Genomic DNA, 23,504 nt, shown 5'->3' with positions numbered 1-23,504 from the left:
GCGAAAGAGAGAGGCAGGTGGAAAGGGGAGGGGTTTGGGGTGGTCCAGACAGTCGGTCCTTGTGTACCTCACACACTCAGCCTCTGCGCATCATTTAAGGAGAGCCCGGTTGTCTTCACCGCCTGGCTTCTTAGAAACACCACAGCCGCCTTAGCGTTACTCCAGCACTTTTCCCTCCCAGTTTGTTCTTGTTTATCTGAAGCCAGTCGTTCAACTTAAAAGCGACGCTCCAGCGTTGGATGGAATATACGCTTGTGAGTGGCGCATTTATGCTCCCCTGACTGAGAAGAAGCGCACAGTGGAAAACGTTTTGAGGACTAATGGAAACCAGCCGGGATTCATTGGCACACAGAACATCATGAGAATACTACAACTACCAACAAGGTATAAGGAAACAAGTGTGAACGCACTCCATAATATTACTTTATCTCGCTAAAATCTGAACATTAACACGACATTTCTTTTACACCTATGGTTATTTTTGAACACTTGCGGCTGGGTGGGATGGCTGTTTTGTTCTATATTGTCCTTATCGCGCAGCGTTGGTAAGGATGTCTGCATCGCAGAAAATCTCAGTAAGCCAAACCTGTTCCCGCTGCAGTGTACTGAGCCCTTTTTTTTATTATTTAAAATGTCTATGATAAGAAAGCGCCGGTGCTCTCTGCAAGCATGAGTCGTCTCTCTTGAAATCGGTGGTCAGAGAAAGCAGTTTTTTACAGTTAAGAGTATAACAGTAAGCTATCATTATTTCCAGCCCCTGCACACAAGCAGAGAGCTCTAGTGTGTCAGTGCATTGGAATAACATACGTCTTATTTTTCATTTAATGGGGGGGGGGGGGGGAAGTGATTGTAATTTGACTTGCTATTTTAATGTATTTCCTCCACATTCTGCTTCTGAGGCAAGACTCTCATGAATGCATGGCTTCTGAAGTGGTGATGGTTAGCCTTTATTTTTGTTTAAGTTCCCCATGCCAATGCACAAGTCCATCACAATGTATCTTAAAAGGTAAAACCTTAATGTGACTGATTCTTATATAATACATTCAGTATTACTTTCAGTTCTATCACCAGTTCCCCTTGACATGACATTGGCAGTAAATCTTGAAAGTATTGTTTACATGTCTGGGCTGGCTATATAAGACTGTTTTGTCTTTTCCAGCAAGGGCAATGCTTAGATTCTCCAATCAGACCAAACAAGGTCTGGGAATTAGATGCAGATATGATAGAACAGACACAGAGATTAGGGAGGATGCATGGGAAGTGCTGCAGTACTTGGTGAAGTAAGTTGTGTGCCTTATTATATTACTATAACTTTTATAAATCAATAATAACAAATACACAACTTGAACAAGCTGTTTTTTAATGTCATTTATACAAAGAGAAGATTTTTCTCATCATATATAAATACTGTAGTCCGGGCTTTCAGACTGCTTTGTGTGTTTTGGGAACAGATAGACCTGGAATGAAAATAATGAGTTCAGACCTTTTAAAAAAAAAACTTTTTCATTTTCAAAAATTAAACTGCAGCAAGAAAGAGGAGGCAAACGGAAAGATTAGGAATGAGTCATCGTTGGGTCAAATAAGCACATCGCAAGCAGTATTTTCTTTGTGGTTCTAGGACCAAAAGGTTACAGTTTCCTTAATTATGTTACATATGCAAAAAGAAAAAGGGTTGGATTATATTTGATAATTCATGTTGACGCTCTAAACAACAGCCCTAAAAGAAATTCTGTCTGAGCCATAATCATAAGATATAATAGCGAAATCAACTGGAGTGCAGGTTGTCCTGCTGTTAATTGTGATATTCAAATTAGATTTCATTGTAATATACTTCATTACATTACCATCTTATACATCTATAGACAGCACGCTGTAAATCTGTATGTTTAAGTGATCTGCCATGTAGTACTGTGTTTGATTAAAAAGGAGACAGACGAACATCAGAGGGCTTTTGCACATTTACAATGCCATACAGAAAATCCTTTCTAGAATAAAAAGATTCTTTGTTCACAGGGAGGACCTAGGCATGGACCCCTGTGTCTAAATGAAGTGGTTCAGCCATGCAATGTTCCTGGAAGGCAGTGATTCTGCTGGCCTTGGCCTCCATTGCCATCCAGTACACGGCCATCCGAACACTCACCTCCAAGCCTTTTCAGCTGTGCCCGTTGCCCAGCCCCCAAAACTGTGGCCTGGGGGGCCAGGAGACCGAACCTCCCTTTGAGCGGGGGACAGCAGGTGGTGGAGGCTGTGATGACTACCCTTACTTTTCCATCAATGCCACACGAAAAACGCACATATTGGTCCTGGCCACCACGCGTAGCGGATCCTCCTTCGTTGGCCAGCTGCTCAACCAGCACCAAGAGGTTTTCTATCTGTTTGAACCTCTTTATCACGTTCAGACCACGCTGATTCCACGTCTATCGCACAGCCGCAATGCTGCCGATCGCCGTGTGATGTTGGGGGCCAGTCGAGACCTTCTGCGTAGCCTGTACGGTTGTGACCTGTATTTCTTAGAGAGCTATATCAAGCCAACACCTACGAACCACACCACAGACAAACTGTTCCGTCGTGGTGCCAGCCGCGCATTGTGCCAGCAACCTGTATGTGATGCCTTTGGGCCTGCTGATGTTAATGTGGAGGAAGGGGACTGTGTTAAGAAATGTGCAACCCTCAATATGACCTTAGCCACAGAGGCCTGCCGCGAGAAGCGGCATGTTGCAATCAAAATTGTTCGAGTGCCAGAGATTGGAGATCTGCGTGCTTTGGTTGAAGATCCACGTCTGAATATCAAAGTGATTCAGCTCGTCAGAGACCCACGCGGTATCCTGTCATCACGGATTGAGACATTTAGGGATACATATCGTCTGTGGCGTATTTGGCGGGCCACAGGGAGAAGGCCCTATAATCTTGACTTGAGTCAGCTCACGGTTGTCTGTCAAGACTTTCTCAGCTCTGTTTCAACTGGTCTCACCCATCCTTACTGGCTGAAAGGGAAATACATGTTGGTTCGATATGAGGATTTAGCGAAAAATCCTCTTCTTAAGACAAAGGAGATCTATGACTTTCTGGGGCTGCCTATGGATAAAAATGTGGAAGACTGGATACATGCAAACACTCGGGGCAGCAATGAGCCTTCAGCAAAACACAAGTTTGGTACGGTGAGGGACTCAGCAGCTAATGCAGAGAGCTGGCGCTTAAAACTATCTTTTGATATGGTGGAATACACACAGACTGTGTGTCAAAAAGTACTTCACCAGCTTGGATACAAGGCTGTGAAATCAGTGGAGGAACTGAAAAATATGTCCCTCTCACTGGTACAGGACAAAACTTTTGTACCATTTTTGTAACAAAGATAGTTCTCTAATGACTATTTTTGATATATTTATAATTGTTGCCTTATAAGGTCCTTTGTTTGTTTGATTTCTGTATTTTTGTTTCCTCAAATTTGCACTAAACTTTAAAGATTTTGAATGCACCAAGGGAATTATGGATGACTCCCCAATGTTACAAACAGCACATTTTAAATACAAAGTAATCAAACAGGCTAGTTTACAAATGTCCCATGATTTAGTTTTGTCCATCAGTAGAATCCAGACGGTACCGTCTTCATCAGCTCTCTGTATGCAAGTTGATGTTGTTTTGAGAAAAGTAAGATGTTCCTCGACAAAAAAAAGAGAGCAAGAGACATTTTTTTTAGCCCTGTGATGGCAAAAGATTGACTGTACAAATCCTACTGTGCAATAAATGGTGAATGTCGCAGTCAACCTTTACCACTATGGCATTTCTATCCATGTGGGAAGAGAAGAGATACTTCTGACAGATGCCACGCTTTCAAAGGATAATTGCAGACAATTAATAGGCTCTCAAGTTAAAGGGACCAGAATCCCATTGGAGGTCACGAGCGTTTCATCAGAGGATTTACAACCATCTGCGATACACAAACACACACTAATAAAAGGTAATGTTGAAATCTTCATTACTGTAAGAGAATATGTGCTAATTCTCAAGAACATTAAAAAAACGCAGACTCTATGTAGAGACTGGAGCATTCTTATGAAGAACCATTGTTTTCCCCAGTTTTATTTATCAATTTATTTATGTTTTAATATGTCGAGTCAATTGAATCTGAATTATTTGCAGTGTGAAATTTTACACAGCCTGTTCTGTCTTTAATTAAATTGTTTATGGCACTGTTCTCCATTGGTAGCGTTAAATCATCAGTTAAAACGTACACACTTGTTTTGATGGCACCTGATAAGTAGGACTTTATAAAAACAGAAAACATTGCTTGGGCAGGAACAGCTCCTGGATTCTTTCTCAATAAAACGAAAGCACGGCTCCTTAGACAGTCCATGATGCTCCTATGTTTATTTACAGATATGACTTTCATAACTAAGGAAGATATGTTTGTGCCTTTCCAATTTTACCAGGACGCGTGGGCAGTTTATGGCGTACAGCCACATTAACAAAGTCTGCATTTGATGGTGTACAAAGAATAAATGCTGTCCATAATTCCGGACGAATTGTTTGATCATTAAAGAAGCAGCGAATGCGCTGTTTCCATCAAGTTGTCTTAAGGGGAGAAGGTCAAAGAAGAAGTACAGTACACCACAGGCATGTAAATTCATGTGGCATTACTTTTCCCCCCACCTTGCAATCAGCTTAAAGAGGAAGTTTTTGTGATTTTATATATTTATGGAGAGCAAAAACTGATGATATTTGGTTGTAATGCAATTCAAATAAGAATTCCAAGTAATTAAATAAAGTAATTGCAGCAATATTTGATGTAAAATGAAACACACATTATAACCCATTTGATATCGATGGTGTCTTGGTCGATTAGCGCTGTTACAAATATGGTTTTTATACCCCCAACCGGCACAAACTGCAATGCTGTCGAAAATGCTTCCACAGTTGGTTCATATTCAAAGTCATGTTTACCAGGCTTATGCAGTGGCTAGTTTGGCAAACTGTCTTCACAGTTTGTGTGCAAAGTACAGTCACAATTTCATGCTGTGCACTGCATTTCTAAATATCCCGCTGTTACTGTAGCAGCTTAAAAATGAATGTGTTGGACTGTGTAGCACAGAAACTGTCAAGGGTGCGTGCACAAACCACAGCTGCACCAAGATGCAAAGTAAACACCTTTCAGAATGATGTCGGTAAACACACTGAATATAATATGAAAAGCATGTCGTAATTTAAACTTGGCACATTTGCCACAAATAACAAAAACAAAAAAACAGTCGGAACTGAGTTAATTATTGTTGCAACTTTTAATCGGGTACATATTGCCTTCAAGGAATAAAGTAATAGTTACACTCTATAACATGACTAATGATAAAAATTATATATATATTCAGGGATGAAACATGAGAGATGTATAAGGGTTTTAAATTTTATTAAAGCAATACAGTACCTCTGCTGCAATAAATGCCTCGAGTGAAGATCAAAGTAGTGTCCTCAACACCAAAAAATGTCAAAAATCCCAACGTTTCCTTACCCTCGTGGGCTTTTTTTCTTTTTTGGGGTTAATTTAACTTTTTTTTTTTTTTTAACTGAATTTGAACCACTATGAAGTGTCAAGATGCAGTCAAGATGCTCATTTATTTGCATGCATTGATCGCTTGTTTACCCATAAGAGATAAACCCTGTGAATGGAGCACTACACGCCCGAGCTCATCAGTATTGGTGACCGAATGTCCATTGAGATGCAGAGCACAAACCTTTGATCCTCCTCTGTGCCGAGACTGGAGGCAAACTCTCTCTCCTCCTCCTTTTCTCTCTCTCTCTGCCTGTGCTTTCTCCATCATCCACCTCTTTCTTTCTTACAGAGATCTCAGGGGATTGTTCCTTTGCTTCAGTGCTCACTCTCTGTTTTTCACTTTACCTCTGAATCTTTTGGATGTGCTTGGCATACTTTTAATTTTAAACTTTAAAACTAGAAGTGGCTGCGAATCCTGGAATTATTTGCATTTATGTGATTTCTTTGAGCAATTAAAGGAGATGGATTGACATTTTTGGAAAATACACCTTCTGTCAGAAAGCTAGAAGACCGGTTTATCTTAAATCTGAAACCGTACCATAGCAGCCAGTTAGTCATGCTATGCACAAAGGCTGGAAATTTGGAAACCCTTTATGTAGCACTGCCTGACACTAACACTGATTTCTGAAGCTCACTAATTAAGATGTCAGATGAAATATGTTCTGCCCCCAAACTGAAGAGTTAAAATATCTGTAAAGCTAAATCTCGGTGCTCCCCCCGCCTAGTACTTGTACTACTGCTGCTGTGCTAAAACAGATGCTATCTATCTTTTAATCTAACATCATTATAGGAAGCTTTTCAGCTGTTGTGTGACTGACAGTTTTTAACCTGTCCACAGTGATAGTAAATCTCCCTTAATGGGCTTTAATGGGATCTAGAATGCATCAGCAGCACACGCTTCTGAAAAGTAAACCTGCACTGCTGTCATTCATGTCATTTACGTCCTGTGAAATAAAGAGCCCTAACATCATTAGACAGTTCGTCAATAGGCTTTCAGCTGAATGATATCTAGCTGAACACGAACGCGTGTGATCCGAAGCTCTGCATTAAGCTCAACTCGGCTCCTCGTTTTTACCATTGAACTGTGCCAGTTTGCCAGTAATGGTCCACTTCCTCCACATGCCTGACCCCCGCACACAGTTTGCAGCCTGCTTTCCATGTGTTGGTGTGTCGGGTATGTTTCTGGGCTCTCGCTGAGTCCCTCATGTTGTGTATTGTGTCCCAGGGCTGAACATATGGTTCACAAGCCCCTGGAAGAAATTAGAGGAATATCCCTCTTTCTCTGTCTCCCTCTCTTTTTATTCTTATCCTCTCATAATGTGACCTTAATAATCCAACCCTGTGTGACTGCATGACAGAGCAGAAAGATAAGTGCTTCTTTGTGTGCCCGCTGTTTGCCGAGCTGTGCTGACTGAACATGCCCTGCTAGGTTCTTGTTAAGAGTCTGCAGGAATAAAGTGATAAACTTCACAGATTAAAATCTGCTGCTCACACGTCTTGCTTTTGTCTTTGTTTACACGAGCACATTTGTTAGTGTGTGTAAGCACTTCTGATCAGCCACTTAGCGAGATATAGTCTGTGAAAAGCTCACTGAGCCGAACAAATCATGTGAATCGTGGCACTTAAAAATGTGTCGCCACTGCTGAAGTGAACTGTGGAGACGTGCTTTCCGCGTGCTGACGAGCAGGCGTCTTCTTTGACCCCTCCTTTGTCACATTCGGGGATGATTTGTCGTGGTGTTCGACTTTTGAACAGCAGTTGCTGCTCATATGACTGCAATCAGATATCATGTGAAAACCGTGGCATGCTTTTATATAATTTTTCTGCACAGGTTTTCCAAGTTCTCATTTGATTGCTGGTAAAATGGCAGGGCTAGCAGGGGTTTAGCAAAAGTGATGTAAGCAGTTTAATTGAAGTTGTCAGCAGGTCAGCATTACAGAGGCGTAGCAACCAGGTCATTATGTAGTTAGAGATCCAGAGTCGGGTTTAATGGGCAGAGCAGCTTTGAAATTAAATTCTAAAAAATGAAATATTCTCTCTAATATGCAAACTGGAGCCGCTATCCTTCGGGGTAGTCACATTTTGTGCTTGGATTGAATTCTAATCCCAACTTTGAGTCATATTTATAATGTTGGCTCATTTTTATAGACAAGATCATTTGGCATCTGTCAGTGTTCTGTTGCTGGATACATTTAATGTTGCACCAAGCATGTTACGGGAATATTTAAATGCCTGAAATCGCTGAACTCTAACAGTATAATGATGGGATAAAAACACTGTTAATCTCCTTTTTTCATACTTAAAATTAAATCTGTACAATCACTAAATCTCTTTCAGCTTGTATGAAATGTGAAGGGGAAGAACTGGAAATGATAGCCTGTCCCCTAAAAGCTAAGAGCTGCAGCTGCTACTGGCAAGCACAGGTTACTCTCTCTGCCTCTCTCTCTTTCTCGCACACACACTCCTAGACTCACACATGCACATTCACACTGAGGAGCCATTGATGGTTAATTCCCCCGTGGAAATGTGGTTATAGGTGAGTGAGAGGGTTTGGGTGTATGTGTGTGTGTGTGTGTGTATATGTGCAAGCAGCCTCAGTCAGGCCGGTCAGCGCAACTTACGTCACTGTGGTCAGCTGTGGCTCTCTTGCTTTGCTGCCATTGCTCAAATTCTCCCTTCGGCTGGCCTGAAAAGCTGAAATGAGATTAGCGCACAAGCAAACAAGTGTGTGCAGTCCTGAGCTAAAAATGAAGCTCACACAGCTTCGGGAATAGCGCGAACACAGAAAAATCTCAGTTTTGACATTGCGTCACATTTTGTTTCAGTAATATGAAACCTGAAAATACTGTACGCGGTGCGGAAACCTTGTGCAATATTAATATTGTTACATGGCAGAAGCCAAAGTTGGGCAGAGTGGTGTGTGTATTTCTGGCCTTTAGGATATAAATTCTCATCCAACCAAACATACATTATTTTAGACAGCGAGGTTGTAAATCGGGGCTCTAGCAGCACAGTAATGTAGGGCATGAAGGCATTTTATGGAAAAATCTTATTTTCAGTAACGATGTTTGTTCAAATGATCAACAGATTAATTTCTTTGTTTGCATACTTTATTCGTTTCTCTTACAGATCTACGTATATAAAAGACAAAGTATTTTCTCATAAATCCTAGCTTAAAAGAGCACTGGCTGTGGGGCATTATCTGCAACATTGTGCAGGTTTTGATTTAAGCTTTGTCTTACACATTTGCCAGATTTGTCAATTTCCCTCAAAAAGAGAACATCCCCTGACATGTCTACAGCTCTGAACTGGAACATATGTTCTTTGCTACCCTGTCAGCTCTGGAGAAAAAGCTGGCATGAGCAGTATCTGCTGTGTACTTTTCATTTGAATTCAATAGCCATTATCTAGACTGATATCTTAGTTAACATATCGGCAAACTCTTGGGCCTCGAGGCTGTTCCAAATGACAAAACTTGATCTAAAACACTAATTATAACAACGCACATTAGTCTGTTTTGAACTTCATCAACCTGCAATTCCATGATAATTTGTCTTTTGTTGCAATCTTGACAATGTCATTAAGCGTACTTCTTGCTTTTTGTTCTTTTCAACTAATTACATGTGTAAGAAACTCTCACTGACTAAAATACTAGAAAGGTGGCCCAAAGAGAACACCGGCCTTGTGAATATGAATTAAAAACATTATTAGCTATCAGTGCTCTTCTATTTCGTCATCTAAAAAGCATTATTAGAATACGTATTGAGACAGTTTTTTAGCCATTGTTATTATTCTTTTATTTTTGCAAACATACTAGGTCCCATTTGAATGCACCCTCATTAAAATGCCTCAATAAGAGCTCAAATCATCCTACTTATTTTGTATTTATAGCTTTCTTCTTTTTACCATCCAAGGTTCTCTAAGGCTAAGCAGAATGGTGCAATAGATTAATGTTTCCTAAATCAAACCACTATTTTATGGAGAATTATATTGTGTTTTCTTCCCACAACTCAGGTTTGCATACTCCAGAGAGCTCTTAAACTTTCCTGTCTGTTGATTTTAGTATCTCTCATTAATTCACTCTAATGGTGAGATCTACAGCATGGTCGAAATAGAAAGAAAGTCAAGGAGCTCACAGTGGTTATTATTACAAGAAGACCTTGGTAAGGCTGTCTGGTAAAACCTGATCAAAGTGGTTTTATTCATGGTTTACGCAACCCCATGTATGCCTCTGGTTGTTATTAAGATATAGTGCAAAATCATAGTATTTCATATAATGAGGATTTTTCTAATAGATTGATTTGTATCCTGTCTGTGGTTTTCATTTGGATTTATTCATATATATATATTTGACAACACAATGTTTTACAAAAAGAAAAACAACATGTAGTCACTGACATGAAGTCTGATATCTGGAAACATGGAGACATCACTGCATGAAAATCCTAGAGAGGAAATTACATTTTACCATTTGTATTTGTATTTCTGACTCAGCCATGACTTTGAAAATGCCTTATTTCCTGTGGCGTGGAACATTTGTGAATGTCAGCAACTAACCGGTTTATTTGTTGTTTTATATGGACAGAGGTGATAATCACAATTCCCTGACTAAATTGCAGATGTATGCCTCCATCAGCAAAGCAAGTTGCTGTTTATATCCATGTCTATCCAGGCTCATACTGTCTAAGCTTTAAAAACAGAAGGAGTTTAAGAGGAGGGCACCCAGAATGACATTTACTAATTTGTAACCAACAAAAGCATGAAATATAGTCACAGTCTCTATTATCTAGGACTCTAGAGCATCATTATCTCACAATGAACTTTTAACATTTGACGCTTTGAGTCTCAGATGTCATCCTTTTATCCTGCTGTGAAAAATTTTGGGAAATTCCCTCAACACATCGAAGAGATCTCGTGTTCACAAGAATGGTATGGATGGATCGACACATCAACAACCCAAAAACATTATGCCTCAGGCTATGGCTGTCACTAGCATGGAGACATAAAAAGGCTGCTGTCAAAATGAAGCCACCCATTCTTGACTGGTGAGAAATTGCATTGCTAAGTGCCAAAGTCAGCTTTCATCTTTACTAATTTGATTTCATTATTTTTTTTAATTAAAGGAACGAAAGATTTTTTAAATTATTACTCAGAAAACATCCTGCCAGACAAGCATTAATATAATCCTGTAGCAACTATGTTACAAGAATATAACATTTAGCTGAAGAAGTGCGTGTTGATAAAGGGATTATTCAAAAAAGAAATTAATATCAACTTTTAGCAGCAGGTAGAGAGGATCCTCAGATTCTCTTTCTCACTTATTTTTTTCACTTATCCTGAAAAGCAAAATGCTGTGTGTCATTGGACCTTAAATAATTTTGGCATGAACTTTTTCATCTGCTGTCATCACATCAATCGAGAGGTAAGTAGAGTCGTTGTGCAGTATATGCAGATTTAAACAAGCATGTGTGTAACCTTTACCCGAGGGAAGCAGAAAATGTTAAAACTCCAGAGGAAAAAACATCTTTTAGCACAGCGGTTCCCAATCTTTTTTTTCTCTACGGACTGGATTATCTCTGACAATATTTTCACGGACCGGCCTTTAAGGTGTCGCAGATAAATACAACAAAATAAAACCAGAAAAAAGAACATTTATTCATAACACACGGGAAAAGACCCAGGGAAACCAAGTTAACGATAAAAACGATGAAAACCATAAATTTCCCACCATAGCCTCAACTCTCGCAGCCCAGCACCAAACAACTCATGGACCAGTACTGCTCGGTGGTCCAGGGGTTAGGGGCCGCTGTTTTAACAGATTCCTCTGGTTCCTGGTGAACTGTGATGTATCGGATAATGGACTTGATAGCATTAGACTTAGCGTTAACTTAATTAACATATTAGAATTGATATTGATTGTTAATATTTAATACCAAAGCATTAAGTGCAACATATAAGTTTGTCATATTAAAGCCTTCACACACCAGGCTCATAAAATCTGTACAAATATTTTGTGCGTTTCATATGTTTTTTGCAATTTGCCAATAAGTGCACTCGTAGCTCAATCCTGAGTATACGGCTCAGACATGCAGCTAGATGCTGTTCCAGGATTTCTCAGCCTCTTCAGGTGTGGTCCCTACACCTTAACAAGAGCTCAAACTGCCCCACTGATATCCTGACATACGTTTGAAAGGGATTGTGATACAGTTACATCTCCTGGATCAAACCATGAAATTCTCCCCGCTGATGCCTTTTTGTGAGAATCAGATGACCCACAATATCAGTTTCTTTATGTTCTTGATTAGAAACATCAGGACCAGATCGTCATTGTTTGATGTTGAGTTTGTTTTTTCACAGCATGTTTTTTGAGAACGCATTGTGTGTAATGCCCTTTATGTTCCAGCCACACCAACAAAGTCAGTAAGCTGGGGCTATGCTCAAGTTTCAGAAGTTCCCATTTAGGACAGGAATAAAAATGAGACACTGGTATATTACCCCCTTATTAATTGATATGGTGACTATCTTGACGTGCTTTTTTTTTTTTAAGTATCTAGCAGAAAGAAAACCAGGATATTGTTTGTAACTAGAAATTTGAGGTCACCTTTCTTGATTTTCTTGACAAACTCCAGAAAGTGCTCCAGCCATTACCTTTGCCTGTGTTTAGCTTGGTGCTCAATGGGTAGCCAGTTCTACAGCTGCTTCGCTGAAAACAGTGGCTCGTTTCACCTCAAAGTGAGGTGTGAGATTGAATCAGAAAAGATACATGTACACACACAGAAAAACTCCACAGAGCTTTATGATAATATTTCACTGTGTGTTCATTACTAGAAGCAACACCTTTGAATTCAAGTAGTCAAGTCATGCATTTTTTTATGGTAACTTTAGTCAGAAAGATTAATAAAACATTTTGTCCAGAATTCATCAGCTTAGTGTAGAATTCCATTTCCTTGGCCTTTTATCAATCACTGGTGTCAAAAGGGGTCCCGGCCTGCAAGACAAACAAAAGCAATATTTTGTATTCTTGGTCTTTACATTATTTAGTAACCAGAATAAGTTTCTGCTTCCTCTCCTTGCCCTGAATATCTTGTTAGAGTCGAGCTGTGACTCCACCCCGTCTGGGTAGCAAAACAGGTGTCGAGTTCTTGAAATGCAAGGATTGTGTATGCTTGTTGGCAGTGTGTGACGGAGCTCTAAGGACAAAGATAGCACTGCCTAGTAACACTATGCGTACTGTAGCTACATACTGTAATGTGACACTTAATTAGATTCAAGCCTCTTCACACGCCCATACACTTAAACATACATATTTTTTTGACAATATTTTTTATCATGGCTATTTTACTGAAGACAGTGCTTATTGGCTTATTCATTGAAAATTTGAAGATTTCTTATGAAACAAGAAAAAATATATCATGTCAGGAGAGAAGACGTTTTGTGGTTGGAGTTTATGGAGTTTAAAAGAAGTATTCTGTACTTTTAAATGATTTAACCATGCAGTCGCTTGTATCTGACATATTACTAGGAGTCCACACAGCAAATGAAGCGGGGCTTTTTTGGTTCAAAGAAAAAAGTGAAAAGTCTACTCTACAATTACTGTTCACGTACTTAGATGTTACAGGGCAGCAAGTGAATTAAGGCTGAATTTCTGTGCTATTCTGCTTTAATACCCTAGCCATAGAAGCCTTCCTCATGAGTTCCTCATTCTCAGATCAATTTGTCGTGGTTGCTTTATTGGCAAACACAGAGACGGATTTAGCAGGGAAAGCCTGTTACATATATACCACGTGTCAAACCTCCCTTTTTAGCTGTTTTCAGGTCATTCCTGACAGCAACAGCTGTACAGGGTGATATATTTAGAAACCTGAGACAAGAGAAAAAGAAGCTCCTCCACCGAAGTTGATAGCATTTACTGTAGTGAAAATAGGAGGCAAAATTAATGCTCAAATTAATGCTATAAAGAAAAAACACAGGGTTAGTTTCGCGGTTAAACTCTGTGGGTTATTAGCATTATTAAATCTGATAATATTTACTTCATGATACCAAATAAACCAAAGAATCATGACTAACTCGGCTAAGTATAATTAGACTTAGAAACAAAGAGATTTACTTTTGCTTTTAATTTGAGTGCTGCTACGTAACAGTCCATGTACCAAGTAATATGCATTAATGAAATGAACTTTTCATCTCTGTTGTAATAACATTATGTAGCTAAGATATGTGAATTTTAAATATTACTTTGTGTTTTGTTTTTTTTTAAATTCTATTTATTAATGCATATTAGTTAAAGAGCACTAGACAGCCACTAATTGGATGTAAGTTAAGTCCAGGCTACAGAATTCAGGACCATCTGGACTGAAGCACAAAAGCGTGACTAATACTGTAATACGGGCAGATAAAGTCATAAACGTATCTATTAGATGTGAAAATGGAAAACCAGATCTGATTCTTGATGTGATTTTTTTAACTCAGAAATGGTAAATGGCCTGTATTTGTATAGCGCTTTACTTAGTCCCTAAGGACCACAAAGCACTTTACACTACATTCAGTCATCCACCTATTCACACACACATTCACACACTGGTGATGGCAAGCTACACAGCTGCCCTGGGCCACACTGACAGAGGCGAGGCTGCCGGACACTGGCGCCAACGGGCCCTCTGACCACCACCAGTAGGCAAACATGGGGTTAGTATCTTAACCAAGGATATTTGGCATGCAGCCAGGAGGCAGCCTGGGATCGAAACACCGACCTTCTGATTAGTGGCTGACCTGCTCTGCCACCTGAGAAATAGGTGTGGCTTTGAATAAGTTCAATTTTAGGAGAAGAGAACACTAAGTCAAGGTGTTACACCAGCTCTGTTCACCTTGCTGGTGCCTTTTAAACACTGATGCATTTAATAATAAATAATTCATTTTTTATTGTGCTTTACGCTGTTACTTTATTAGGAACTTTAGATTATCATCAACATATAAATGATTAGTTAGTGCGTAGAGAAGAAAATTACCCGTAATATGCAGTAAAGTTAAAAGAACCCGCATCCTTACCATTTATAACATTTAAAAGAGACTTGTATAAATGCATGAACAAATTTATTCTGAAATTGCCCAATGATGAGTCTATATTTACTTAATTAGGTGTAAGTCAGTGCAAGTAAGTGTGGTATTAGTAGAATGCTTAGATCATGGGTTTGGCTAAAGTGCAGTTAAATAAGGATACAGTTAAATAAGAATGGATCGTTTGTTGACTGTATGTTCTTTACAGTTACTATTCTCCCCATTTCTTCTTTGGGTAAATCTTGTGCAGAAAGAAGATTCAAACACTTCAAACATCCAATAATCATTAGGAAAGTACTTTTCATGAAGAAAATGTTATTACTAAGAGGTTAACAAGTAAAATTGGCTTTACAGTCTTCTATACAGTGTGGTACCGTCAGTGGGGTAAGCAATCCAAGTTCTGTTTCTCTATTAAAATCTAAAAAAGTAGACATATCTTCTGATCTCAGATATCATTCTGTAATAAAGCTTCTTCTGTGCCCGTTTGCATCCATCCTTAACTGTATTGTAAAGGGTGGATATCACTGTACTGCTGTCTTGTGGTCCCAGAGTGCTATTGTCTCTGGAAGCAGAATTATTCCCACTTCACTACAATCCCACTGAAATCAGTCCATCAGTTTTGAAAATGTGTCTGTGTCCCATTATTAAAGGCTTTAGCTTGTCAAACTGTAATATCATGTACATTATAGAAATTTCTGGTCTTTGACGGAAGACCAATAGCTCTGCTTTCTCCGCTTTGAGATCAGTTATGAGTTGTGTTTTGTATGGAAAGTATATTGTGAAACTTTCTAGTGACTCCCTTAGCGCACTAACAAAATTCCTGATGATACAGAGAGGATTTTCAGAGACGAAACTGCAACTTGACAGACCAGTTGCAAGAACCAAAATATGCTAAGAATTGTGCTGGGAGACAGTAAAAAGAAGTGGAGGATCTATTGGTTTTGTGAAGAAAGAAAAGATGAGAGGTAAGTGTCTTAGCCTGACTATTAGCCTAGAAATCCGTCATCAGTATTATATGAACCATGAGATTAAAAACACACTTACCTAGCGGGTATTGGTTCCTGCAACTGGTCCGTTGGGTTTTTGTCTCCCCAGAAACACTTCCCGTGTGCTTTTGGAAATCTGTTTTTTCCTATTTCTATTTTAGTTTTTTTCTATTTCTGTTTTCTTTTTTCCTATTTCCATTGTGTTTTGTGTGCTTTTGCAGCTTTTTTTTCTTATTGCTGGTGTTTCCTTAAGTTGCAGTCCAAATGGCCAGGCGCTCCTCTAGCCCTTTGAATATAATAATATAAATATCAATAATATAAATAATAATAATATTAATAACATAACTGACCAAACAAAGTTTAGCCATCTGTGTGGCTATGGTAAATGGCCTGTATTTGTATAGCGCTTTACTAGTCCCTAAGGACCCCAAAGCGCTTTACACTACATTCAGTCATCCACCCATTCACACACTGGTGATGGCAAGCTACATTGTAGCCACAGCCACCCTGGGGCGCACTGACAGAGGCGAGGCTGCCGAACACTGGCGCGGCTGCCGAACACTGGCGCCACCGGGCCCTCTGACCACCACCAGTAGGCAACGGGTGAAGTGTCTTGCCCAAGGACACACATGGGAATCCCCATGTAGATATTGGCAGTTACCATGTCACACAGGGCTCAAGTCTTTTAATTCAGCTTTGAGTCCTTTTGTCTTAAAAATACGTTTAATTTAAAAATATATATTTAAATACATGAGATCAAATATATAATAAATTATAGTATAACATATTTACATATTCAAATAAATTATATGTGGATGAATAGAATCTTTAATGAATTTGTAGATCTGCTAATTAAAAGCTATTTATTTAGAGATTTGTCATCCACACAGGAGAAGGAGATTACAACATTGATTTTTTTTTTTTTTAGAATATGATTTAGTACTAAAGATTAAACAGAATGCTACTTTCAGTTGCTCTCTCATTTACAAGCAGTCACCACAGCTCTGAACATTTGATTTTGAAAAACTTTACAGCAGATGCCCTTTCCCAAGGAGGGATTCATGTCTCCTCGTGGGACCAATCCAGGATTATTTCACTTGCTGAGTGACTATGTAAACCACTACCATATGAAACCACTGTGAAATAAACAAAATATAAAGTATTTAAAATGAAGTCCAGCTCAACCATCTGCAGGAGTAATACTAATCCATCTATAACTGATGGGGCAAATACTTTTTCTTTTGATCATTTATGTACAATTTGACAATGACACAGTTTTGTGTGTAGTAAGGTGTTTCCTTGCTATTTGCAATTGCTAAGGAAGGATTATGTAAAATTCCTCCATCACACATCATTATTTAATAGTACATAATTTAATGACAACAACAGAAGAGATTCCAAGAAGTGCAGAAGCTGCACTTGCCACTGTGGTCTTGGGATAATTCTAAATTTTATGAGGCCTCCATAGCTGAGCAGAAAACCATGTGTTACTCATTTGTTGTTGTAGAGTTATTGGAAATCTTTATGTATAATTTCACAAAATATTGCACTTTTCTCATTTTGCCAAAAGTACCACAATGCTGCTACTTTGTCCCTCCAAGTGTATTTACAGATATTGCTTTGAATGTCAGTAAGCAACCAATAATGTTCACAACAACAAGAAATGGCCTAATTAGACAACAAGCAGGCACGACACCATTAGCACTGAGGTGGTACATCAGTCCAGTATGAATCACTGTCCTTTTATCTCTGTATTAGCCTTCATCAATTTCTGTAAAAAAAAAGAAAAATATTTTGTTCTTTACCAATTGCATGATCTTCCTTCAGCCCGTCGCTAATGATGTATGTGATGTGATGCAATAAAACCAAATCAGTAAGCCAAAATTAAAGTTTGAAAGCACTGCAGAGGTGGATGATATTCTCTGTGGGTTTGTTAACAAAAGCAGTAGCTTTTAAACTCTCTTAAATATAAAAAATCATTTAGTTACAACTTCCAACTGTATTACCTCACCTCACAGATTTCCCTTCGGCTGCCATGTGCAGCACATACTTTAGGATACTTCTACATCCAGTACATCATTAGCAGTGAAAGCTATGATTTAGTAATGGATGCACTTTTGTTACTATTTTACATCCTGCACAGGTGAACTCTGACAGGCTGGCTTATGTAAGTTTAGCACTTACCTTTTTTTAAAGTTGTTTTATTGCATTATTTTTTATAAATGACATTAATTCAGATTCAAATTCAAAGTAAGTAAGACCCGTGCACTTATCATTTCAGACTCAAATTGCTTAATGTCATAGTTAAAAATAGGACAAGAATATCATTGCCTGCAGAATCCATCCTTACTTTTTTCTTTTTTTCTTTTTTGCTGTTTAATAGCGACATTTTCCATGACAGGAGTCTTCAGACCAAGAAGAAAGAAAGAAATCAGACCAAGAAGAAAGTCTCCTGCCTCTGACAGAATACTAGGAACAAAACCCAACAACAAAGACAAAAATACTTCGAATTATTGCAGATTGTCTTTAGTACTGAAGCGGAGTGCAGTTAGGTCACTGTGACAGAAGGGAACTGAATGATGCATCACATGACCTTCATGATTCAGTGACCCTGGCAACATTTGTTTCCCAGCTTGAAAAGGACCACTTGCAGCAATCATCAGGGCATAAGAGACATCTGCGGTTTCCATCATGTAGAGGGCACTAAGAAACATATCGTGTGAGTATGTGCTTTATGTGTGTCTGTGTGTGTGTGTGTGTGTGTGTGTGTGTGTAGAGAGAGAGAAAGAGGGCTTCTAGTGGTATTGCCAAAGCTCCACATGTAATTCTTCCTCCCTCCAGTCACCTTCTGCTCTGTAACTGCAGGATGTCACAGTCTGAATGCATGTTGATTTTCTGACTAGAAACTTTATTTCAAAAAGTTTTTTCATTGTTTTTGTCATTGGTTTTTTTTTTTTTTTACATAATTTGCATCTAAAACATGAACACTGTCACTCTGTGTGTGTTTAAGTGTATGTGAATGTATTTTCTTTCTATCTCCCCAGGCTCAAGCTGCCATATTATCTTATAGTATCAATCCACACCACACAGGTACACCAGATGGGTTTCATACTGTCTTTTAAATTCTAGGCTGGGTAAGACCTGCTTTAAAAAAAAAAAGCTGTTCCTAGGACTCCGCTCTTCTGGACAGAGCTCTTGGATGTTGTTCCTGGGATCTGCTTGAGCTACTCGCATATCTTGGGAATCACTGCACCGAGTGCTCCAGTTACCACTGGGACCACTGTTACCTTTACCCTCCACATTTTCTCTCTCTCGCTCTCTAAAATATCATCAGTGTAACTTAATATTCACCTGATTTATTTCCTTTTATTTAAAGAAGCTGAATATTTAAGACCATTCTTAACGCTTCAAAAAGAGAAAACTGCATTAGTCTTTTAGGTTATCTTTGCATTCAAGTGGCAACACCACGTAGTTGTCATCCATCAGGGGCAAAGAAGGAAGTGCATCAAAATCCTCTTTGGACGAGGTCAAGATGTTTGGATGAATCAGCAAAACAGCTGACCTTTATATACAAGCAAGTCTTTTAGCTAGAATTTCTAAACACACTTCAAACACAGCATTGGATGGCCTGTATTTTTTGGCCTGTATTTTTATATAGCGCTTTACTAGTCCCTAAGGACCCCAAAGCGCTTTACATATCCAGTCATCCACCCATTCACGCACACATTCACACACTGGTGATGATAAGCTACAATGTAACCACAGCCACCCTGGGGCGCACTGACAGAGGCGAGGCTGCCGGACACTGGCGCCACCGGGCCCTCTGACCACCACCAGTAGGCAACAGGTGAAGTGTCTTGCCCAAGGACACAACGACCGAGACCGAGACTGTCCAAGCCGGGGCTCGAACCGGCAACCTTCCAATTACAAGGCGAACTCCCAACTCTTGAGCCACGATCGCCCACATAGGCAACATGGCTGTGGTATGTTGCCTACTAACTCTAAGGTTAGTGGTTTTATCTGGCTGCTCTATGTGCGTGTCATAATATCCTTGGGCAAGATACTGGACCCTTAATTGCTCCTGATAAATTCTCTGGGAAATCATCATTAATCTGCGATCATCTGTGAATGTTGGATAGAAAGCACTCAGGCACAGAAAATGTATTAATATAAATGTTTGTTTGAATGAGGCTCGTGGTATAAAGTGCTTGGAGTGCTCAAGCAAAGTAAAAAAAAAGAACAATATGGAGGAATCAGTCTATTTACAGTCTATTTTCAGGGTCATTGTCATTGTCATAGTGCCAGAGATTTGAAGACTCAAACACAGGATTCAGAGACCAATGACGAGTTTTTTTTTTTTTAATGATAAAAGTTCGTTTCACAGGAGTCAAACTCGGGAACCAAGCAACAAGTACGTTTTTCAGGAACATAATTTCTGGATGACTGCCAGAGAGCACAAGAAGGTTAGCATCACGTAGGAAAAGATTGTTGCCAGTTATTACTTTTATGTGCAGAGAGATAGATAGATGGGTCACTCTGTTGAAAGACTGCAAACCATTTTTTGAAGGACATGCTGGACGGCTATACAACGGAACTTCAAAAGTATTCAAATCCCTTAAATTATTATTCAAACTGATAGTTGTTTTTGACCCTCAGGTGGTAAACTATTGGTTTAGCAGCAGTCCTGCAATTTTATCTATGCATTCACTGGTAATATTTGCAGCATTACAAGGTCTTCTTGCAGCTGTTATGTTGAAGAGGATTTAATTTTTCAATTGATTATTTTTTTATTACCTCTGAAGAAATAAAGATAGAACTCTGTTGTCCAGAAAGGACTGCTGGGAGAAGCAAGTCTTTGAACGGATATCCTTACTTCTGCTGTCCTCAAACCTTTTAACTACATACAATATTGGCAATTTCTTGTTAAAGACCAGTGAAAGATATACATTTAAAAATATAGTGTAGACAGTTGCATGCTGACATTTAAAAGACTGAGTTCTTCTGTGAGTCAGCAAAGTTTCTTAGGCATCTGAACATAGAGAGAAAGTGGTGATCTCTTTGGATGATATGCAAGGCACATCTTGCCACCGAGACGTAGACACTGTCCCAGCAGAGCCAGGGGCTACATGTGCTTGACTGCGCCCTTCTGACATCACCCATCACTCTTTGGTAGCTGAAGACCTCCTCTGCCCGTCATCCTTTCCCTCTCTCCAATGTCTCTGGCAGAGTTTTGAAAGATGAAGTCTACCCTGGGGACAGCTCACCCTGCTGGGCAGAAATGCTGCCTGTGGGTCACGCGGGAACTCTGCTGCATCCAAACCTTTTCTCATCTTCCAGCAAGACAACGAGCACTGATGCAGTTGCTAGAAATTTGAATTAATTTTTTAAGCAAGTTTTTCTCATTTGTTCATCACAATATATATATATATATATATATACTTGCCAACACTTTTTCCTTTATTTTTTCAGTGTCTTCTTTCTTCTTCTTTGTCTTCTTTCACCCTCCCAATCATTTTTCTTTCTTTTTTTCATGCTTTTTGACAGTGGCTTGTAAAGCTCATGCTGTGCTGAACACTCGTACAATTGGAGAGGGAAATAAAAATAGCTTGGCATGTCAGCAGGGGTTTATGATGGCCTCTTTTCCTCAGAGAACTCATATTAACTCCTACTCACATCTTATACAATAGACTAATGGAGCAATGCCTTTAAAGCTAGTTTAGGCTGACGACTTGAGACGCACAAAGTAGAGGTTTCAACACATCACGATGTGGATGTGAATTTTCTCTCAGCAAGTTTTTCTCCATCCTTGGTACAGCTTGCTATGTCAAGAATTTTCAGAAATAAGCCCTCTAGTGCACAAGCTTCGAAGGCTCACCTCGTTTATTTGTGATACTTCTTCCTCCCTCTCTAGTTTTTGTTTCCAGGAAAGTTTCTGCCACATTTACATCTCACCAGTAATTAAACACACAGTAAATATACTTCATATACTTTATAGGAAAATATACTTTCCTTTGTTCGTTACTACACTTTCTGCTTTTTTTGCATATTCCAACATTTCCCTAATATTTCAGTGGTTCTCTTGTGTATGACCCTTTGCCAGTTTTCTGACTTCTGCCTGATCTCTGTGAGTTCAGCTTTTTTGAAGTTTGTTGAATTTTTTTGCAATATTTTCTGCCTTTAGTTCTTGCTTTTCTTTTTTGCATGAACTGCTTACATAGTGTTTGTCTCCTAGTCTAAAGGCTTTTTTTTCTGCCTGTCCCGTTTGGTTCTTTTGCCATCAGAATTATTGTCTAAAGGCAAAGAAAGATGCCCAACGAATTTACTTTACCAAATGGACCATTCTGGCTTTGCCGTATTGGTCTATTTGATTCACCTTTGCTTTTATTGTTTATTTTATTTTATTTTCACTTGCTACACATGGGACAGACTTGACTGGGAGAAAGAAAAGGGAGAAAGAAAGAGGGAAAGAAAAACAGTGGGGAAGAGGAACAGTGATAAAGGGCAAAAAACAATAAAACAAACAGACAAAAAATACATATATCAATCACCTGGATCACCTAGTCTGAATGCTTTTTAACTCCAATGTCTTGCCTTAACCCTCTCAGGCTCAAATTAAACGTTTTGTTGCTAATGCACAACCAAGTCCTGCAGTGGTACTTCTGAGTAAAAAAAAATATGTATGTGGGGTAATCAGGTTGTTAGTTTTTAACTGTTGCAAATAGGCAACGCCTGCCTTGAGAGGGTTAAACCCTTTATGCCTGCGATCTTACACTCTCAGTATGGCTAAACAACTTTAAATTGTGTAGCTGGGTGTAAGGTCCACCCTGGACATTCACACCAGTGGCCAAGGATTTGTAATGACCAGTCAATGAAACATCTATCTATCTACAGTATGCATGCTTGTACTATTGTTATTCATTTTGTCTACTATTGTTCAGTGCATTAACATTGCATTGAACCTCCCATATGAGCTTATTCTCTATATAAGGAGGAGGATAGCAAACATGTGATGCATTAATGAAGGTTTGTGTGTCAAAACACATCAGGGTAAGAAAAGGAAATGGTAAACTGAAGCTGTAGCACTCAGATTATTTGTTTCTGGAATTCGGTCATCTCTGTTCACAAGTTGTTGTCACTTCAGCAGAGCATCAATTTACTTAAAGAACACCAGTTTTGTAATCACTTTGTGTGCTGCTGCTTTAACGCAACAAGGGAAATGGAGGAGCAAAACAAGACGATCCAGCCCATTTCCTCTGAGGATTTTGTTTTGGAATCGTATTTTTAAAAGCAACGTAAAGACAGTTTCCTTCTAATCCTAGATGAATCTTTAAGGTCTATACAGAACTGACATGCATGGTTTATTTCTGCAACAATAAAAAAGAAAAATCATGACTGCTGTTGAAATTCATTAGCTGAATAAAGATAAGCTTGATATCTTGTGGGTTTTGCATATCAATGAATCGTCCATATCCATCTTAACCATTAAAGAAACAAATAAACTTATATTCTCTGGTTATTTTTATCCTTTGCTGCATGTTAAGTAATGAGCAGCCCATCTATTTTTTGTCCATTTTTAATTAGAATATCAGACAGACTTTCAAACCAAAGACTTGCCCCTCATTCCCAGATTAGTTCATCTCTGTGTGATTGACAGTTTCTAACAGAAAGACACTTCACATCATCCTCTGCTTGTCCACACACATCCATCATGAAATTATGTGCGGTGACAGAACAGAGTGGGTGGTGAGCAGTGACTCTTTTGAAGATACAAACAATGTAGAGAAAACAAGGCATTCTTCAGTCTAAGTGTGCAGCATGTAAACGTAACACAGCAGCGAAAAAGCCTTCTGGGTCAAGGATCGCTCTTCTAAGTCAACCCCAGCATGATAATTTTGGTTATAAATGCCTTTAGGGAAGAG

At 39.1% G+C, this 23,504-nt stretch overlaps 1 protein-coding gene and 1 long non-coding RNA gene across 3 annotated transcripts; one reads left to right on the top strand and one right to left on the bottom strand.

Annotated features, from left to right (window-relative positions):
- On the top strand, nucleotides 1-19,945 carry LOC146525276 (carbohydrate sulfotransferase 1-like). 2 transcript variants are annotated; one of them, XR_014874519.1, is made up of 2 exons: nucleotides 1-3,958; nucleotides 17,969-19,945. XR_014874519.1 is itself a non-coding variant. In XM_085162442.1 (2 exons), exon 2 carries the CDS (start codon nucleotides 2,061-2,063, stop codon nucleotides 3,345-3,347), a length of 1,287 nt encoding a protein of 428 aa, XP_085018568.1. In that variant the 5' UTR covers nucleotides 2-384; nucleotides 2,014-2,060; the 3' UTR covers nucleotides 3,348-15,691. The 2 variants fall into 2 exon arrangements, 1 of the variants encoding a protein (XP_085018568.1); XM_085162442.1 differs by lacking the exon at nucleotides 17,969-19,945 and having other exon boundaries at nucleotides 2-384; nucleotides 2,014-15,691.
- A 1,901-nt stretch (nucleotides 19,946-21,846) lies between these two features.
- On the bottom strand, nucleotides 21,847-22,423 carry LOC146525275 (uncharacterized). The gene is made up of 2 exons (XR_014874522.1): nucleotides 22,335-22,423; nucleotides 21,847-22,183 (listed from the first exon to the last, which is right to left on the bottom strand). It is a non-coding gene; the product is annotated as an uncharacterized LOC146525275 (long non-coding RNA).
- Nucleotides 22,424-23,504: the final 1,081 nt, after the last annotated feature.

This window comes from Neolamprologus multifasciatus, chromosome 1 (assembly GCF_963576455.1).
Source record: "Neolamprologus multifasciatus chromosome 1, fNeoMul1.2, whole genome shotgun sequence".
NCBI lineage: Eukaryota > Metazoa > Chordata > Actinopteri > Cichliformes > Cichlidae > Neolamprologus > Neolamprologus multifasciatus.
The sequence above is the reverse complement of the archived record's forward strand: the minus strand, read 5'-3'. Positions and strand labels throughout refer to the sequence as shown.

Bases quoted from the DNA above. Each gene is read 5' to 3' on its own strand.
- LOC146525276 (XM_085162442.1), top strand. From the start codon at position 2,061: ATGCAATGTTCCTGGAAGGCAGTGATTCTGCTGGCCTTGGCCTCCATT.